The following is a 19,898-nucleotide window of genomic DNA, read 5'->3' as shown; positions in this document are numbered from 1 at the left end:
TTCAGGCCTTCTAGCCCACTGTAGCTAGTCCCTGGGACAACGGATTTTGAGTTCTGCTTCGACTTAGTGATTTATTTAAGTTGCTTTGTCACTTAGAGAGAGGATTAGATTGGAATAATAACTGTATTTTGGGTTTCAGATTAATTTAGGTTCTAAACTATAAGGGTTTCGGCATCAGAATACAAGTTCTTCGGTTTTGAGGACCACTAGCCAGCCAAGAGTGCAGCTAGTCAAGCCTAAGTGCTTGATAGACTTAGTATTTGGGTTTCGGAGTTCATTGGGTTTTGGAATATTCTAAGTTGATTTGGAGCACAATTGTGCATTGATTCTAAGTCCTAATTATACTTAAACATTGCTATAAACTACTCTCATGAGTATTGCATCTTTGAAAGCAAGATAGAGTTGAATAACTGTCTTTATTGACTGTTTCTTTGATTTTACTTAAGACTGCAAGAGTGCTTCTATTGTACTTGAAGCAACTGACCTCAACTGTATTTGGTGATTGTGTATTGAGTGGTTAGGTGTTGGTGTTTGAGAGTTCATTCCTCATTCACTTCTCTTAGTCACTTAGCTGTTACCAAGCACATCAACAGTGGACTCAGTTGATCACCCAAAGTGCAAGGTGACCTCTGTTTATCACATGTTTCCATTCACATAACACTTAGGCTTAACACATAACATCCACACATGTTATATATTTGGACTTAGGTGTGATTGTATGAATGCAATACAGCATCTATTTACCATGTGATATTGGACATGTGTCACTTGGCCCTAACATCATTATGCTCATTGTTCTCAAGCATTGTTACTGTCTACAAAAGGGCTGTTGTGCATCATCAAGTATTGTTGTCACATTGAAAGACAATGACAGACTTGGCTTGTTGTGATGACTTAGCTGATCCCATGGTCTTAAGCACTGGTATAGGCATCCTGATTAAGCATAAATAGAGGTTAAAATGAAGAGAAAAGGGGAAAAATCATAATATTAAGCCTATCCCATGGTTCTGAGTGCTGGTTTAGGCACCCTGACTAAGTATAAAGAGGGGTTCATCAAGAAAAGAAATGAGACAATCATAACAGGAGCAGAATCCATCAGGTGAGAAAAAAGTGGATAAAGTGGGTGCTAGGAGCAGATGGCTATCCAAGTTGATATTCAAACTAAGTATCTACAACAATTATATGTGGTTTATATACTAGCAGTAGCTAAATCCAAGTCAAGGTCTATTGGGCTCCAGTGTCAACTATTCACTACCATGTTCAGAGTCTAGATACTACAATGTGAAATATGAATGTGAAATGATAAAGGTAAAATAAAATTAGTAGTAGTGGGGAATGGCCAGAAGCCATTGGAACTTGGCAGTTGAATTCTAGATTGGTCAAGATAAATGGAGACTGGTGGCATGTGCATAACACTATCATAAATTGGTGTACATTGGTATAAAAACTGAGGCAAGAGGCTGCATAGTCAGCTGTTAATCATAGCTGACTTTCTCTGCAAGCTATATCCATTATCCCCATGCTAGGTGTGCTGAATGGATACTGGTCCAGTTTCTGTGGGTAAGGTCTTCCCATCTTGGTGATGTGCCTGGCAGCATAAATGAATATACATCACAATCCTTTTCAATATGGATTAGTTGATAAATGGGGCCCTAGATTTGAGAATTGAATAGTGTAAGGCTTGTACAAGGGCATATTGCTGGAGGGAGGTGACAGACACTGATAGTATTGCAACAGACAGTAAGAATCTCTTTGTTTGATAAATGTTTTACATAGAAATCATAGGTTTTATTCATATGGATATCACTAAAAATGAATAGTCTACAGTGACAAGAGAGAAAAGATTACATTGCCAAAGGTTTGATACAACATGCTTAAAATCCTGTCAGAGGGAACCATAGTGGGAAAAATCAGGAACCTGGTGCATGTACTACTACAAGATTTGTACCTGAGTGGGTCCAATCTGGGCTGGTCCCTGACATGATCCAACAAGTGTTTTTGGGAGCAGTTGGGAACTAAGGTGCAGGATATGTGAGCTCATCATCATCAACAGTGACTAGGGCAAGTAGAGTAACCTGTGACCAGTGAGAACCTAATTTGGGCAGCACAGTAGAGTATATATCATTGCATCATGGTAGAATACATTCATTAATACATTTATGGTTTGGAACTGTGGATGATATATCATTCCAGTATGGACTGGTGGGCATTCATTGTCAGCAACTTCATGCTTCCTCAATTCAAACCTGTGGGTTTTGTCATTGTTGAGAACCCTCCACATAGCATAGATTCTAATGGTCTTATGAATCTTCATATGATTGTTTTTCCCTTTTGTGTCACACAATTATAATTGAATCCTCTCATAGCTGACAGCACCATCCTTGGTATTATCCTACTCCAACAGGGTGTGCCATTTCTTTGATCAGCTATCTGGTTTCACCAAGGGGGGTCCTCCATCCTGGACCAGCATTCAAGTTAGAGGCATATCGCTTGGAGGAACTTGTTTGTTTGTTCTCTCTCGTCTGCATGAAATTGAACCGCGTCTGAGACGTTCTTGATATCACAGGGACCACCAACTTGGTATGAACAGGTCAACGTAAGTCTCCTAAATTTATGTCTACTCCATTTCTTAACTAAGCCGTTCCTAGATGGGTCACGAAGAAGTGATGAAGGGAGCCGAAGAACTAACTATATGGAGCGCCAGTTGAAAAACCCCGGGCTCGATGACTCTCGTAACCTGTCATTGCCTCCTAGAAATGTTAGGACTCGTTATATGGCTTCTCGCCCGAAATCTCCTCTCTGTATGTACCATCAGGAATTCTCCTGACCATACCTCTTTTCTGTGACTGTCTGCTCGCTCCTTATTATCCTACATCCGAATCGTCTGATCTGGGTATGGTCTCAAAATTATATTCCTCTCTCAAGGTGCGTTTTCTGTATTGGCAATCTACTACATCGTCTGCCCTACAGGAGGCGGCGAATGATGTCCTTCCATGAAACTTTTAAAACAAAACCTTTTTAACCATCCTCGTCGTTGCCATGAATGAAGTAAACAATGCTCCTTAAGCGAATTATCTACTTATTCTGGCGACCTTTCATAAGCCTGATACCGACGAACAACACTTTTCTTCGCGATGGCAACGTCAGCAAGATGTAAAGAACTTTTCGGAGGGTTGTCTAAGCTTGTACAACGCCAGAAGACCAGAGACAAACGGATAGCAGAAATGAGGAGAAAAACTACGAATCCCACACCTGTAAGCAGATCATGCGAGGAACCCCTACGGAATCGTGAATTCCACACAGCACTGTTATTTATTTCGGCAAGGCACATAACACAATCTACAAATAATAGTACACATCATTCAGTCCACCTCCTGTATGACCAACCCGTCCCCCAATCCTCCATCAATCTCATCATCATCATCATCGCTATCCAGGGAGGGAAGAACACCGCCCGCTTCGCTCACGCCCACCACGAGCGCCTTCAGCCTCGTAAGAGTCTCCTCAGCCTCACCAGCAGCCCGCCTCTTCACATGCTCGACGTAATCATTCACGTTGTCCAATGGATCCCATGACATCCGGTGTCCACGCCAGCCGCCGTGGTCATGAACGTAGTTCATGAATGACCTCCATACAGGATCCAGCGCCAATACGTCAGAGTTGCCGACAATGATGAGCAGGGCTTGAGCACGGGTCATAGCGACTGCGGGCTCCAGTGTAAATCGTGATTAGCCAGCAAGTCAGATACGCGAGACGCACCGTTGAACCGACGAGGACTCGCAACGAAGCCGAGAGAACGTCGAATGTCTGAAGCAATGAAATCCGAGTTACTGCGCACAGTGGATATGATGACTATCCGGCGTTCCTATCCAGGAAGGGGGGGACATGAATAATCTTTAGAAGAAGCGAAATTGATTGAAAAATACCTGTCCCTGAAACTCCTCGACGCTCCCGACGCTAACGTCCTTTAACTTGTGATCTTTGCGGAAGAGCTCTAAGATCTTCATTTTCTGCGCATGATATGGGGTAATAATGGCAATATGTTCAGCGCCTAGGACATTTTATCAGCACGACCGCCTTGACTGTTATTAAGGGAGAGATGCCTCACGTGTACCCTTCTTTTCAACAAGCCGTAAGCAATACTTCTTAACGAGTGTGGCTTCATCGATATTGAAATACGACGGTGATGATTTCTCCCTTTGATCTCGACCAACCACCGCATGGAAAATGATCGGGAACTTCTTTGTCGGAAGCTCGTCCCAATTTTCAAAGCTCCTCGTCAACATGGGATCACCACATGCCCGTAGTCGGTTCCTGTAAAACTGTGCATTCGAAAAGGCCAAAATACCCGGATGGGATCGGAAATTCTGGAGGAGCTCCACGACCCTGAAGAACAGCAAAGCATGAGAAAAGACAGATCCAAAGTGTAAGAGAGAAAAAAAAAAGTTACGTAACACCCCATCCTCCGCCACTTCCGTTGGCATTCCATGGCTCCAGGCCATAACACGGTCTCTTCATCAGCCTAACCAAATAGCTCTCCACGAGCCCCAGATCCCTCGCCAGCCTCGAGGTCACAGTCGGAGTTAGCTGCTCCGGATCACCCGCCAAAATCACGTTCGTATATTCGTCCGCCAATCCCTTGATAGGTACCATCGTATCAGGCTCCGTCGCCTGGCCCGCCTCATCGATAAAAATCCACCCGAAATGCCCGCGCTTCACGCCCAAGCCCGTGAGGGCACCGGCGGAAATGCACGTACAGACCACGACACGCCGTCGAAGGACGTCTTCCAGAATAGGCATAGCAAAAGTTCCGTTTCCGTTGATGAGGGAGTATGGCTGGAGGGTAAGGGGGAGACGGGATAACTTGCGGGACATGGCGTTCAAGCGGAAGATGTTCATGGGACCGAGGTGCATGAGCCCCTGTGCGATGAGGTCGGCGGATTCGTTGCTGGGTGTGCATGCTAAGATGTGGGCGTCGGGGTGACGCTGGAGGATTTGTCTCATGGCTTCTACGATGGTCACCGTCTTTCCTGTTCCTGGGCTGGACAAGCCATTTGGGTCAGGCGACGTATGAATACTAATAACGGTGAGTACTTACGGCCCGAACACGATGAAAGGCACGCTTCCTCTTGGTTGATGTACGATAGCGGCTACTGTCTCTAGCTGTTCAGGATTATTTCCAAGACTGCGGTTAAAAGGGACCAGCTCCTTCAACACATCTCGGGAAACAGGTCGCGCCGATATCAAGTGCTCAGGACCTGGGAAGAGTAACCGAGCAAGGTCGTTCTTATTGACCAGAGCCTGGTGCGCCCGACGGCAGGGTAGCCGATTCAAGACGAATCGTACATCAAACTTTGTCCCGCGGTAGGTATTGAAGTCATCGCTGAAGCGAAGGCTGACGTGCTCCATGGCAACGTTGTGAACGCGTCCTTCGAACCAAGCCTTGTCGGGTTGACCGACGGGACGAACGAGAATGTAATCTCCGATAAGAACAGAGGGACGACCTTCGGAAAGACCTTCGACTTTGAGCCTGAATATGGTAGGTTGGCCCCACGCACTCAGTGATTATCATAAATACTTACTTGTATCTAGGGTAGTCCGCCTTGATCTCAACGCCCTCCATAGAGTAAGCGTCCAGATCCTGCCTGTACGATGAGATGAGCAAAGCGTCTGCACCACCAAAGCCGAAAACAAACTTTTTCTGCTCTTCTTCCAGATAAAGCATGGTTTGGAAGTGCTGTGCATACTTCGAGATGGTGAACGACGAAGGCATGAATCGTTTGACATCTTGCTTGGCGGATCTCTTCACATACCCTTTTTCAGTATATACTGCCTGAATCAGGTTCTTCGGGACATTGAACTGGGGAAGCTTGGAGAACTTTGTCGGGGTCCAAGTGGGAGGGCGAAGGCTGCGTTTGATGGGACCGTCTAACTTGATGTTGCGGCGCTTACGTCGGGTGTAAGGGGCCTTGGGAGCGAGGTGCTCGTGATCAGCACGACAACCGACAGTAGCGAAGACCTGTCGCTGGATAACAAACCGGTGGCGTTTGACAATATTGATGAATACTAGTTCTAAGGTGTCCTCGAAACGCCCAGCATAGGATGGATGGAAGGTGACAGAGACCTTGTGAGGTCGAGCGGAGCGTATGAATTTCGAAGCCGGGGTTATGGTCACGGAGAACCTAGTGGTGGGGCCATCATCAGTCTCAGTCTCCAACCAACCGAAGAAAATGCGAAGCCTTCCTCTAGAAAGGATATCCAGAATATGGAAAGAAAACGGCAAAGAAGAGAGAGAAATCCCCCCGTAGAAATGCGGAGACGACTCACTTGACGCCATGTTCATCCTGCCTCTGCGAAGACAGCATCCTGAGCTTGGTCAGCGAGATAGGCGCGCCGGAGTCATCGCCGCTGGTCCTTTGCACGAGCATTTCGACCACCACAGGCAGTTGCTCGTCTTCATCGACGATTCCGAAATCAAGCCCCGTCAAGTTGGACACTTCAATCCCGTTCTTGTTTCTCTGAGCCTCGTTCAATGTCGTCGCCAGCCGCTCTTGCACCGTATGAGTCACTACATGAGCCTCGAGCTCATTCTCCAGAAACTCTCTACTCGGGCTGCAATGGGGGCACTGCTTTAGCTTCGGACCAGCCTTTCCCCGCTTCGACACAGGTCGTTGTGTGCCTGCAACAATATGCTGATGTCGTTTGCCGTGTATATGGGGTTCATAGTTGCAAATGTCCAGGACAAGCCCGCAACTGCATTTCGTGATGTCATGGCGTAGCTGGCATGTCCCTGGCGAACGTTTGCAGCCATCTGGAGAGACAGAATCGTAACACCAGCCGACTGCCATCGTGATGGTAGGAGTAGAGGCGCCAATGATGTTTGTTCCCCCGTGGGATAAGAAGGCAAAGCGTGGCTTCCATACATCAACGTAAACAGTCACTCGGTGTTCCGTGATGAGCGGGTAGACCGGTCAGACCTAATAGACATGAGGATTCCTGCCAAGAATGGACGATTGAGGTAGTAATATCCACTTACAAGTACGTTGTCTAATGAAATCGATACCAATGCCAGGACCGATATTGGCAGAAAATGATTTCAGTCCCCTCATGGACGAATTGGTAGCCATCTGTATAGCATACAGGTCAGATCAGCATGGATATCAGGGCATTTACCGACCACTGGTCTAGCCAAGTCTGCCAGTTTGTGTATGTTTGTATGCATCAAATGATCGCCGTCGTTCTTGTTGAATTGGATTACGTCGAGTTCGACAGCATACTACAGCTTGACAGTAATACATTGCTTTCGTGAGTAGAGAGGCTCTTTTGAACTTTGTCAAAAACCATGGTTTTGCCGGTTTATTGCTATTTCGGCGATCTCGGATCACCTTTGGCGTGCTCGGTCCCCAAAACCCAGTTTATGACCAAGTCCGAGCTAACAAGGCCACTGGCTGCAAACGGCTGTAATTTCCGGGATGGTTTCGTAGCATAACAGTCTGTGAAGTTCGTTCGCAGTGACGACGATGATCCACTGATGAGGAAACCGTCTACGGAAGCTAGATCTAGACGTTAGACAGTGCTGTTTGAAAATAAGCAGAGGATGATCAATGATGTTCAGCAACGTGCATTTGCCGACGCGGCACATAAGGACGATCGCTCCGGCCCGGAGTCTTTCTCTTTTCAAGGATGCCCTTAGAGTCATTTGAACAACGAAGTCTCGAATGACATTAGAAACGATAGATACAAACCCATTATGAATGTATGCTACAAAAGAAAAATCCGCCAGAAAATTTCTTAAGAAGTAGTAACATTAATACCCCCATAGACTGTACCCTCTATCAAGATCGGATTCCCATCCGTTCCATTGATAGGGTAAATCGTGTGAAGGCCTATCGTATACTGAGCACCTTCAAACAACAACGGGTAGTACGGGAACTAGGCAGCAAAAATGTATGAACGAGCCAACATATGGAATCCTTTCACATACCTGAGCCGTGAAAGTAAGAGTTGGAGACAGAGGCGCCGCCGGTACAGTGTATGACCGACGGTCAAGCAGAATCGCAGGCTCATGTCCATTGTTGCCCTCGGGAACCTCGATGTAAAAATCTGTGTACGTCGGGACGATGTCAAAGTACAAGGCACATGCAAAGTCTGCGTGAATCGTGAACCACTTAACGCATAGGAACCACGTAAGATTTGGGCTCCATATACAATCTGGTAAACCGACTACTCACCGTGCCAGGTTGCAAATCAGAAGGAACTATTTCGAGGACCCCAAACCGGTCAGCCTCTGCGCATGACTGGCGTTTGTCAACAACAGGTGAGGCGATGGCTGCGACAGCAGCAAGGACAAAGGCAAGAACAGTGGTAAGATTCATCGCAAGAAATGACCTTGAAGATGCAATGAACACAGAGCATGGGCTTTTATATGCAGGAATGAAGGCCTTTTCAGGCCGTGAAGGGAATTCTGTGGAGCATTGTCGTACCTTTGACCCCAAAGTAGTGCAGTTGTGAAACGTTGAAGAGCATGAAACGTTCTCGAGACCGCTGCATAGGCGATTGCAGGAGGGTCGTGGGGACAACTTGAAGTATCGCCACATGCACCGGCCGGGACCACCCTAGAACGCCTAGCATTCGACTCGGGATCTACTTGAGGAGCACACTAATATTATGGGTGTACTGGTACTACAACTCGATTATGGCATTCCCGAGCGCGGAGGGAAAAACTTGGGACCACTAGCAGGCATACAAGTTTTTTGATTCTTGTCTTCAAGGACCTGATGGTGGTAAGAACCTTTGCCTGTGATGCAGAATGTAAAGAAAAAAGGGCGCATTTACACAAAGAAGTTGCTTGTTCCTAGGCCTGCTCCGCTTTCAATGATTTGCTACACCAGCGTCAAAGCGTCTTTCGTAATGTGATCCGCGAAGCCTTGATGAGGAAGCCATCTACGGAAGCGAGATCTAGAATTTTCCGTTCTTGTTGATTGACGTTAGACGTAGTGTGGGAGAATATGGGCGAAATACAAGCGAAGCACATGTCCAGCTCCAACAAAAAAGAAAGCCGACTTGAAAACTGTATCTTTGCCATCTTTCTTATCTCACATCATGTCCTCTTAGCTTATTTGTACTATTAATGCTTCCCTCACAGCTACTACTTTCAACTTTTACTACTTACGAGCTACCGAGATAGATTGGTTTACACTTATTTATCTGAGCCGTATCAGCAGAAGTCACCGAATTATACAGTCTTACAGTTTTCAAGATGCCCTTAAGAGTCATTGAACAACGAAGTCTCGAATGTCATTAGAAACGATAGGTTCAAGTCCATTGTGAATGGATGCTACAAAAGAAAAATCCGCCCGAAAAATCCTTAAGAAGTAGTAACATTAATGTCCCCATAGACTATACCCTCTATCAAGATCGGATTCCCATCCGTTCCATTGATAGGATAAATTGTATGAACGCCGATCGTGTACTGAGCACCTTCAAACAACACCGGGTAGTATGGGAACTAGGCAACAAAAATGTATGAACGGGCCAAAATATGAAGTCATTTCACGTACGCTCGCAGTGAAGGTAAGAGCCTGAGTCAGAGGCGGTGGCGACAAAACAAACGTCCGACGGTCGAGCAGAATGGGAGGCTCGTGTCCGTTGTTGCCCTCGGGAACCTCTATGTAAGTATCGATGTAAGTCGGGACGACGCCTAACTCCACGGCACATGCATAGTCGATGTGAACCGTGAAACCCTGAAACACGTAAAAAATTGGGATATACAATGCAGTAAATCGACTGCTTACCGTGCCAGGCTGCAAATCGGAAGGAACTATTTCGAGGACCCCAAACTGCGCAGCCTCTGCGCATGACTGGCGCTTGTCAACAACAGGTGAGGCTATGGCTCCGACAGCAGCAAGGACAAAGGCAAGAACAGTTGTGAGATTCATTGCAGAAAATGACCTTGAAGCTACAGTGAACACACGGATCATGAGCTTTTATAACATGGAGGATACAGGCAAAAGGCCTTCCCAGGCCGTGAAGGGAACTCTGTGGAGTGTCACTGTACCTTTGGCCCCCAAAATGGTGCAGCCGTGAAACGTTGAGGCGGATGAAACGTTCTCGAGATCCATAATATCCCCATGACGAAGAGTCTATTGTAGCTTCGGGAAGCAAGCCGATGTATTTTTATTCTAGTATGGAGAGAGGCGGAAGCATAGGCGATTGTAGGAGGATCGTGCGGAAAATCACCGCCGCATGCACCGGCCAAGCTCACCCTAGAACACCTAGCATTTGACTCGCATCTACTTAAGGAGAGCATTATTATAGCTCGATTTTTGCATCCCCAAGCATGGAGGGAAAAGCTTGGGACCACTAGCAGTCATACAGGCTTTGACTCATGTCTTCAAGGACCTGATGGTGGCAGGGATTTTGCATGTGACTAGACGAGTCTCCACCAAAGGCGGGGCTGCTACTTTAGGTAAACAGCATCCAGATAGCCGCGGAACGTCGTTCCATTTCCTGTTTGTTGGTAAAAGAAGAGAATTTGGGCACAATTTAGGGCGTCTAGTCTTACCTTCAGCGTAAAAAACTAACAAGGTCCGTGGAAAAGCATATGGAAGGATCGAACATGATCGAACTCCGGCGTTCTACCGGTGACCAAAGTCAGAACACGACCACGTGCCATAATATTTCCCGAAGCGGACATAATGACTCAAATTGATTCCGGGGAGATAAAAGGCCGCGTGGCATCAAATTTTTCTTCTCTGTAGCGCTCATGTCGTATCCTTACCATGGCCAATATTCAGAACAGTATTCGGACCCCTCAACGCCGCGTGAAGTTTTCCCTTCCTGGGAGGTTATTGAACATCAACCTCAAACCCAACAATCTGAGCCCGTTTTTACCGACCAGCTATCGCCGCTGACCCCAACGTTGCCGCCGATGTACACGCAAACGGTACAGCCGGAGCATCTGAGTGCTGCAGGCCAGAGCTCTCCCATCGATAATAATACCATTCAACTTCTTCCAGTACCTCAACCCAGGTCGGCTTTTGATGACGTGGAATTACACTGTGTGATGCTTATTCCGTTGCTAATAGGTCAGAGCCGCCAACGAGAGGACGTCAGCACCTTCGTCGAACTCCGCCTCGATCCAGAGAGCACAGAGCTCATCCTTATGTTCGGCCAGGCAGCGCGGCTGGTCCTAGTCAAAACCAGGATCCTGTCATTAGATTTGTCCCACCGATACTGGCCCCAGTCAGGGCACCTACCGGACCGCCCACTCCTCAACGTCCTCGTTCGTAAGTCAATTACTATTTCATCCATCGAATGATAGCTTACGCAGTGATAGCTCCCCCGTCTCGGTCGGCAGTCGCGAACGCACCTCTACCTCTCTCTTACTTTCGCAAGCATCGCGAACCCTCTTCATCCGGTTCGACTGGCGCTACGATCCCGAGACTACAACGATCACCGCCCACTTTGAGCTTCCCGGCGTTAAGCGCGAAGATATTTCCATCCGTCTCTGGACGTGCTTTTATAACCACTCCAGGCAGGTAACTGTATACGCCACCAGGCATGCTCCCTTTCCCGGAGCCACAACGTCGCGAGATCCCGCGCCAGGGAGTGAGATATTCTGGATTGAGGGCAAGTACGGTCAATGCAAGAGATCCATCGTCGTTTCCCCAGACTGCAAAGTACGCCCCCACCCTCCCCTGTCCTGCGCTTCGGTTTCCCTTCTGTTCTGTAAGACACCCGTGACTTACGATGTCCTAGCCGGAAGATATCGATGCAAGATATGAGGATGGGATTCTTGTTCTGAAGATCCAATGCGGTCCGCCTGATGACAAGAATGAGGTCCAGATGGTACCTCTTCGATGAGAGCGTCGATCTGTTTTTGAGTCTTCCGTTCAAGCCCCCCCGGCATGTGTGATTCCGCCCTGCCCCCCTCAACTTCTCAAGATTTGAAGAAAAGATTCTCTTTTTGGCCCGGCAAAAAAACTTCGTTTGGCTTTCAACGTCCGTCTTGAATCTTTCTTGGATTTTCCAAAAAGCGGCCTCGAGTAGGCGAGCGCTTGCTTTATCATTTTCTTTAATCATTATCATTAGCATATATCTTCGCATCGTCATATTTACTGTAGCTAGTAGTGTTCCGTAGCATCGTTTCTTTTTTCTCTTCTTGTGTTAGAAAGTTTTCCCGCTTTGTTGTTTACAACCCCTGTCAATATATACCACAAATTCAGGACCTTTATCTGGAAGCTCCTTTCGTCGTTGATTGTTGTAAGATTCAAATCGCTCCTTCATGGTAACTACCTCAAAGTACGATTCTTAAGGACGCCTAACGTACTGGACCCACAACTGTTTCAAGTCACAGAGAATGGTCTTAAATAATAAAGCCCCTCAATAGTATTATCATTATCGTCATGATTGAGCGTTACAAAAGGCAAACACATATTTGATCAGAACCTAGTTGGTCTGTTTGTAGATTCGTCGGTTCTCTGGAAGTTCTTGAGGTACTTCGGATATATCGTCCAAAGCACTGTTTCCATAGCAGATGAAAGAACAGCATAAAGCTCGCGCCAAAGTGAAAGGGTTGAAGAACGTATCATTTTCATTTTGTCTCTCGAGCTGGTTCGTCTGAGTAACAGACCAAAGCTGACATAATCTTTCAACAATTCCTCATGCCAAGCGAAGCCACGGATCGCACAGAGGCGCCTCAGGACAGCAAATTGTACACGCCCGATTCCGGAAGGAAGGAAGGAGAAATATTTTGGGTCAATCACCAGCCTTTTCTCGCCTCTCGAGGATACATGCTCCGACCACGATATCATGCTGACTGGGTTCCTTCCTGGCAGTCGAATCCTCGACCGAAGAAATTCGGCGTGTACTATGAAGACCAGCACATCATCCATTACAGTCCCGTACGTCTTCGACTGGCATACATTGTTCAATTGCTTGGGACTATACACCTAGCGCTGGCGGATCATAGATGCGATACGTACCTCGGATGGCTGTCAAGTCGTTCTCAAGGTAGTTCCACGGATGTAGCCAGATAATTTGGAGTTGCAGATCACCATTTAACTTTCCTCAGCCGAGCTGAAGGACAATCCTCGAAATCACGCCATACCTCTCCTTGATGTCATTCAATTTCCCGACGAGAATTGGGCATTGCTTGTCAAAGCTATGTTTCGTTACTTCGCCTCTCCAAACTTTCATTGCGTGTCAGAGTTCATTGAGCTCTTCCGACAATTACTCGCCGTCGAGTTTCTTCCTCAAACAGCGTTTTGACAAATCACTCGCTCACACTTCAGGGTTTGGAATTTATGAATAGGTTGAACATTGCGCATGGGTAACTGTTACCTTTTGAGAATTCCAGGTTTATGAATCTAACGACTCCTCGCAGAGACATCACTATAAACGACATTGTCATGGATCATCGACGCGTCATCGCTAAAGGCATTCATTTCGCTATGGATGGCAGTCATGATGGTGCAACCCGCGGTCTTTTTACTGAGCTTCGAGTCCGTGTGGCCCCCGTCAATTACTACTACATTGACTTCGAGTTTGCACAATGTTTCCCTGAGGGCATAGAAGTGGCTGCTGTTCCTAAGCTAAGTTTCGACGGTTCCTATGGAGTACCCAACAATCCCTTCAAGGAAGATGTCTATGACCTCGACGAAGCAATTTTCACCACATTGAAGGTAGCTTCGTCATCCTCTGATAATAACTTTATTGAGGGATAATATGGGAATATATTTGGCTGGCCAACTTCAAGCCCCTGCTTAAAAGAATGATGTCGCGCAGTCCTGACAAGCGGATGACGGCGTCAGAAGCACTTTCATAATCAGATGCCCTTTTTTCATGGCTTGGTGACACGCCTATGCAGTGGCGGATATGGAATACACCCTACCGTGATCCCACGTATCCTCCGCCGTGGAGTCGGCTTCCCTACTATTTATTCCCTTCTCGTCATCTCTTCGCTTGAACATACCTTTTTTCCATCGTCTCTATAGATTCACAATTGCATAGCATTGATTTTCACACCGGGACTAATTGGACGTGAACCAAACCACAGCACACACATTGTCACTGAATTTTCAGCAACAGATCTAAACCCCATCTATGAAAAGGAAACCACCTGTATCTTTGGCTGAAGTTCTGCGTTGTAAACAGGTTTCTCTATCTGTGAGTCATCGCAGTACCGCTGAAAGGTTCCTTATTTTTCTGATCACGACGTTCATAGCCAAGGGTGCTCGGGAATGTCGGCCCGGCACAGCCGGTAGGGTCTTGGAAGGCCTGAAAATTTTTTTATGAGAATCCCTATTATTCCTTGTACAGGGACTGACTGTGATCAATCTATCCTGTTTTTCGAGTGCCAAAGAATTGGGTGCGTGACGCCTGCCGAGTTCAGAGGCGTTGAGGTCGCGATGTGGAGGGGAGGTTGCAACGAAACTGCCGGAAAGGGCCATATGGCTTAGTCATGAAATTGATGTCATATATTGCGTCAGTATATATCACGTGGTTGGGTCGGTACCCCTTCGATGCCTGAGAATAAAAAATTTCGACCCCATGTACAAAATTGAATTTGGCGAGCACCCTTGTTCATAGCTGCGAAGAGCCTGGCCTGGCGACTGCAGGTTCTGGGATTGTCGGCCAGCATGTGCCGAGGACGAAGAATCCAGACGACGTAGTGCTCTAGGGCAGATGTGTACCAACTCGCGAAGCTCATGGTATTAAAGGTAGTTTTCTCAAGATATCGGGACAGCCATTGATTGCTAAAGATGATGATCTCGCCTGATCGCGACAAGGAACCGCATGCATCAGAGGCACATGCACGTTTTGACGCCCTTGTTTCACGATTGAGTAATCCATCGACGAGGTGGAGGATATGGAACATGGCCTACCTGGGTGACTCGTTCCCTCCACACATGTTTCTCTCCCGTCGCGCTTTCGCTTGGACTTACCCGATTTGTTCCATTTTTGAGCAGACGAAACACATATTATTGACGTTCACGCCGGGCCTGAATCAACATAAACGAAGCGCAGCAGGTGTTTTTTATCATTGATTAAACCCAACCCTCAGAATCAGGCCCAAATGTGAAAAGGAAAATGCCCGTGTCCTTGTCGGAAGTTCAAATCTGCATTTCATATACGTTCTTCTATCCGTGAGTCACCTCAGTACCACCAGCATTTCCCTAGTTTTTCTGACTGCGATGTCTGCATCTGCCAAGAGACTGGGCTGCTTCGAAGATCGAAAGCTTTTCTCGCAGTCGTGATGATTTGATCTCACGAGGACCTCGTTGCAGGCATCTGCTTTCATGATCCATAGCTTGATCTCCGTCTTGCGATTAGAATTTACTATCCCACTGGGATCTTTGACTCGTCTGGGGATGCCACGATCGTGGCATCTATCAAAGAGCACGTCGCATCAGACCTCGCGATTTACATGAGCTGATTCATCGGGCTCTGAAGCAGATTTTTAAGGTTCGGGACAAGATGCCATCAAGAAGGGTCCAAGTTGATGGTCGTTTTTCATTGATGCAAAAAAATGGAGATATCACGTTGTAGCTGCCATCGATCTTGTTCGCCCTGTAAGGTTATATATATCTCTTGTATATCTCTGATTTTTTTGGCTGACTCGGCTGACAGGGATGTCGTTCTTGATGTCGACGCCTGAAACGCGTAGTTTTTGGCTATTGCCACCGCGGTGTCTGGAGGGCATTGGGAATCGGCCGCTGTTAGCCCAAATCGTCATCACGGAGCAGCTGTCCGAGGATGGTGTTAGACGAATATATCCTCCAAGTCAACGATTATCGGTGGAGCGCTGAGAGCTAGATTCAGGAACCAATCCCAGTGTCTAACTTTGACGGCAACATAGTAGCCTAGGGCCTTGAATGACTAGGAGGCATATGACAACTCTCATACCCGGCGAAACGGAATATCTGTCTCATTGTGGTCCTGAGCGCTTGTTGCTCCTGTCATACGCATAGATTCGAGCCATTATAGGATACAATGGTCTTCCGCTCGTCTTCCTGGAATCTGATTTGGAAGCCACGAGGAAGACAGGCACGATAAGACCCTAGAATGAACGAGCCTCTGATTTGGGTGTACGTGAATTCAAACCAGGGTTTACGGGCCAGAACTCTACGACGGGACCAGAGGATGTCGATATCAGGCTCCTACGTACAACGAGGCGAGGAGTTCAATTTGATTTTTCTTGAGGAGTGCTACAATCGGATACGAACCCAACACATTGGCGTCGGTACCGACATGACTCACTCAAAAACGATGTGAACCTCGAGGCATTTCTGAGCAGAAGGAGATAAGTAGGTACTCTGTTTGTCCTTGTACTGAGACTGAAAGAGGAAGCTTCAAAGACCACGACACTTATGGCCTGGTTCAAATGCACGGTAAATTCCCACGCTGATATGGGATCGGGAATCCCTCTGCGCGCAGCTCAATCAGCTCATCTTTCCCCTTTCCCTGCCTAAAATTGGCACCTTCTTCAAAGAGATGACAATCCGTAAATGACGATTCGTTTGAAGTGACCGAGTCCAGAAACCTCGTCTGCATGACATATTAACATATATCTGAAAGAACAAAATAGCATGGCATTGGAGGATAAGTTCCGATCAGATATCAGTAGCAGGGTATACAATATGAATGTGGCATTAAAGATAATCAGATGATGTGGGGTCGATGATTTGGATAACAGTAGCTCAAAACAAAGCAAAACATGGAGGAGTGCAACTTGAGGGTGGTCTAGTAGAAAGCACTGCTGTGATGGATTGGTATTTACAAGGGGTCAAATCCTGTGACATATTTTAATAGAAATTTTGAACCTAAATCCAAGTAAGGAAATACCATCCAGATTTGATGGCTGGGGATTTAGTAAACAAAACCCACTCAAAAAGACCTGTAGGATTTGGGAACATCTTTGTTACAGGATTACATAAGAGATTTGAGAATGAAATCTGGAACAAATACCTATCATAGCCAAGAGACAAAGGGCCAAGTACTTGTTTCAGATTTCATTCTCAAATCTCTTATGTAATCCTGTAACAAAGATGTTCCCAAATCCTACAGGTCTTTTTGAGTGGGTTTTGTTTACCAAATCCCCAGCCATCAAATCTGGATGGTATTTTCTTACTTGGATTTAGGTTCAAAATTTCTATTAAAATATATCACAGGATTTGACCCCTTGTAAATACCAATCTATCACAGCAGTAAAGGGAGCCTCAGCAAACAAGGAAATTTTCGCCATAAAGATTGAACAAATAACAGTGGAGGCTTTCCCCATGATGCAGTCAGCCAAATACATCTATAAGCCCATATCTTCTCTTTAGATGCAATAAATTCATCCAACTGTTGGAGGGCTTCAGTTGTGTTTGGTCTAGCAAGAGGATCATCACAGGTCAGCCAAAGCAGGAATTGTCTGAAATTGTCTAGTCCATAGTATTCCTGTAATCCATATCAACTGAGTTCCAGAAGATCAGAGAAAAATACATTGTATGTCACATAGGGACAGGAATATAGCATCAATGTTGTATATATCCAGTTTGAAAGGATTGTGTGGAATATACACCATGAACTCAGAGGCAGTTTTGATTTGACAATGCACTCCAAGGATAATTGCATTATCCCTGCTTTCTGGCATTTCCTTTAAGCTTTCAAAGTTGATGATATAGTAATGAATGGGCATGATGTGGCAGTGCTGATGGATTAGAAGCCTGAGATGCACACTGTCGATGCTATCCTGATATGCAAAATAATAAAGCAAAATTCTAAGAGTAGTCTGTTAAGAGACCTCAATGCATACCTCTGGGATCTGGCAGATCACCTCTGCAAACTCTGATTGACAATGGAAATCGGGAGAACTGAGGTCTTGAAACTTGAGCATAACAATGATAACCTGAGCTTTATCATCTGGAAGTTCTAAGATATCAAGGACAGATACAGAGTGGTTCCATGGATTCTCCAGAAGTTCTGGTAGAGAGTCGTTTCATCATAGCTAGCTCTGCTGAATCCACAGGAGTTGGTCTGAGGATGACTTGAAATTTGTCAGACAATTGGATGGCATCTATAATCTATGCAAGATTCTAAGATATTTTCAGATTATTTGTTTATTCATGAACTGAAGAAAATGCATGCAAGCAAGTTGTTTATCCTCGAAGAGACTGCAATGACAGTACCATCTCAAACCATCTTGTATCTGGTATGAGAATCAGCTTGGGTCATAATGAGGATGTAATTTGTAGCTCTTTTCAAGTAGAAAGCTGTAGTTCTGGACCCAAAACTGCTTGCCTTCATCCCTTGGGTCTGCAATACAGATTTTGCTTGTCATGTTGTGCCTGATGCTATGATTAGTAATTGAGCAGCTGAGCACTGGAGGATTGGACTATTTGCCAAGCACCTGTCAAGGGAAGTGGCTGTGTGGGAGGTTAATGGTTCCTGTCTCTCCAAAAATACAAGTCTGACTCATTGACTGGCAGCCTGGGAGCGAGAGGTTATCAATGAACAGGCAAACCAGTTTTAATTCCAGGAACAGTTTGGCTGATTTTTGAGTTGGATAGTTACAAATACTCTCATCTCCCCAAAATCTCTCTCTCAGCTTCAGTTCCAGTTCATCTTTCTGTTTTCTCAACTTCATTGCTCTTTCCTCCACACCATGCAGCAAAAATAGCTTGAAGAAGTCAGGGTAGAGATCAAACATTTCAAGAGTGAGGTGGAAAACAATCACTACTTGAGCAAGGCCCAGATAACATGAATTATCAACCCCACAAACATGTATGAAATCTACTTTTTGTTGAACTAGACATGGGATACCCACCATGATTCCACAATGTATGCTGCTCTTTCCTTTATCCATACCCCTATACTTCACACATCAGTATATATACCAGTAGAGTAGATCCACTACCTCAGTCTGTTAGGCTCAGGCTGCACATGATCAACATGGCACATGATAAACCAATGTGGCTTCACATTCAAGCCTTCCATTAGAGTTCACTGGATTGTGCTGTTGATTCTTGTGCTTTAAGGCTTTTTTGTAATTGGCTTGAGAGTAGAATGAGGGTGTATAAGCTTTAGCTCAAAGCTGGGTTTTACCAGCAAGAGTGAGCCTCTTAAATACAAAACAAGGTTTGCTAATAATACTATCTACTTATTGTATATTTCTCTGTCTTTGTGCTCTTTGTCCTGAGGCATTATTACCATACATAAAAGGCTCATTGTGTATCATTGGACAATGCCATTGCATCAAAAGACAATGACTGACTTCACTAGTTGTGATGACTAAGCCTTGTCCTATGGTCTTAAGCACTCATCCTGATGCTCTGACTAAGCATAAATAGGGGTTAAGACAAAAAATGGAAGAAAATCATAACATTACCCCCTCCTTAAGATCATCATCCTGATGGCTTAATTTAGGGATAGTTTATAATCATGTATGGCATCGTCAGCATGCATTAGTTTCTTATTCATCCACTGGTTGGATTCAGGCCTGTAATCTTTTCAACTGACCAGATAATCAACTGTGATTGTCATTCTGCCCCCTTTTGCTTTTATTTTTTGGAGTTTATGGTTTAGAACTTGGTTGATTTCATAATATTCTTCATTATTGATGAGGTCCAGTGGTGATAGTGGTGGATGTTCCTGGTTAGAGAATGCAGATGCGATATAAGGTATTAATAATATCTCATTAAAGACATCGTGAACCTTCCAAGAGGGAGGGAGCCAGAGTTTGTAGATGGCTACCCTGACTTTGGATAGGATTTGGAATGGGCCAGTTTATTTATCTGCTAATTTATGCTTTAGGCACAGTAGGTGGAGATTTGTTGTATCAAGCCATACTTTATCGTTGGCTTGATATTCATGCAAGGGTCAATGGTGTTTGTCATACTGTTTTGTCATGA

At 45.7% G+C, this 19,898-nt stretch overlaps 4 protein-coding genes across 4 annotated transcripts; 2 read left to right on the top strand and 2 right to left on the bottom strand.

The window, feature by feature from the left end:
* Positions 1-3,362: 3,362 nt before the first annotated feature.
* BT62DRAFT_908490 (RNA helicase) lies at positions 3,363-6,848 on the bottom strand (the record flags this gene model as incomplete). The annotated part of the gene is made up of 9 exons (XM_043183710.1): positions 3,363-3,703; positions 3,760-3,865; positions 3,927-4,051; positions 4,109-4,386; positions 4,451-5,041; positions 5,099-5,530; positions 5,583-5,645; positions 5,697-6,182; positions 6,328-6,848. The coding sequence occupies 9 exons, from the start codon at positions 6,846-6,848 to the stop codon at positions 3,363-3,365; spliced, it is 2,943 nt and encodes a 980-aa protein (XP_043034839.1).
* A 2,519-nt stretch (positions 6,849-9,367) lies between these two features.
* BT62DRAFT_923428 (uncharacterized protein) lies at positions 9,368-9,938 on the bottom strand (the record flags this gene model as incomplete). Its single annotated transcript, XM_043184508.1, has 3 exons — positions 9,368-9,508; positions 9,561-9,743; positions 9,795-9,938. The coding sequence occupies 3 exons, from the start codon at positions 9,936-9,938 to the stop codon at positions 9,368-9,370; spliced, it is 468 nt and encodes a 155-aa protein (XP_043034838.1).
* An 819-nt stretch (positions 9,939-10,757) lies between these two features.
* Positions 10,758-12,242, top strand: BT62DRAFT_937252 (uncharacterized protein). Its single transcript, XM_043187284.1, has 4 exons — positions 10,758-11,031; positions 11,088-11,288; positions 11,339-11,681; positions 11,761-12,242. Exons 1-4 carry the CDS (start codon positions 10,931-10,933, stop codon positions 11,863-11,865), a joined length of 750 nt encoding a protein of 249 aa, XP_043034837.1. The 5' UTR covers positions 10,758-10,930; the 3' UTR covers positions 11,866-12,242.
* Positions 12,243-12,665: 423 nt separating this feature from the next.
* Positions 12,666-13,969, top strand: BT62DRAFT_1080212 (uncharacterized protein; the record flags this gene model as incomplete). The annotated part of the gene is made up of 5 exons (XM_043179565.1): positions 12,666-13,014; positions 13,076-13,242; positions 13,296-13,333; positions 13,388-13,685; positions 13,871-13,969. The coding sequence occupies 5 exons, from the start codon at positions 12,666-12,668 to the stop codon at positions 13,967-13,969; spliced, it is 951 nt and encodes a 316-aa protein (XP_043034836.1).
* Between the last annotated feature and the right edge of the window lie 5,929 nt (positions 13,970-19,898).

This window comes from Guyanagaster necrorhizus, assembly GCF_019112545.1.
Source record: "Guyanagaster necrorhizus MCA 3950 unplaced genomic scaffold BT62scaffold_39, whole genome shotgun sequence".
Lineage (NCBI taxonomy): Eukaryota > Fungi > Basidiomycota > Agaricomycetes > Agaricales > Physalacriaceae > Guyanagaster > Guyanagaster necrorhizus.
Note: the sequence above shows the minus strand (reverse complement) of the source record. Positions and strands in the feature narration are given on the sequence as shown.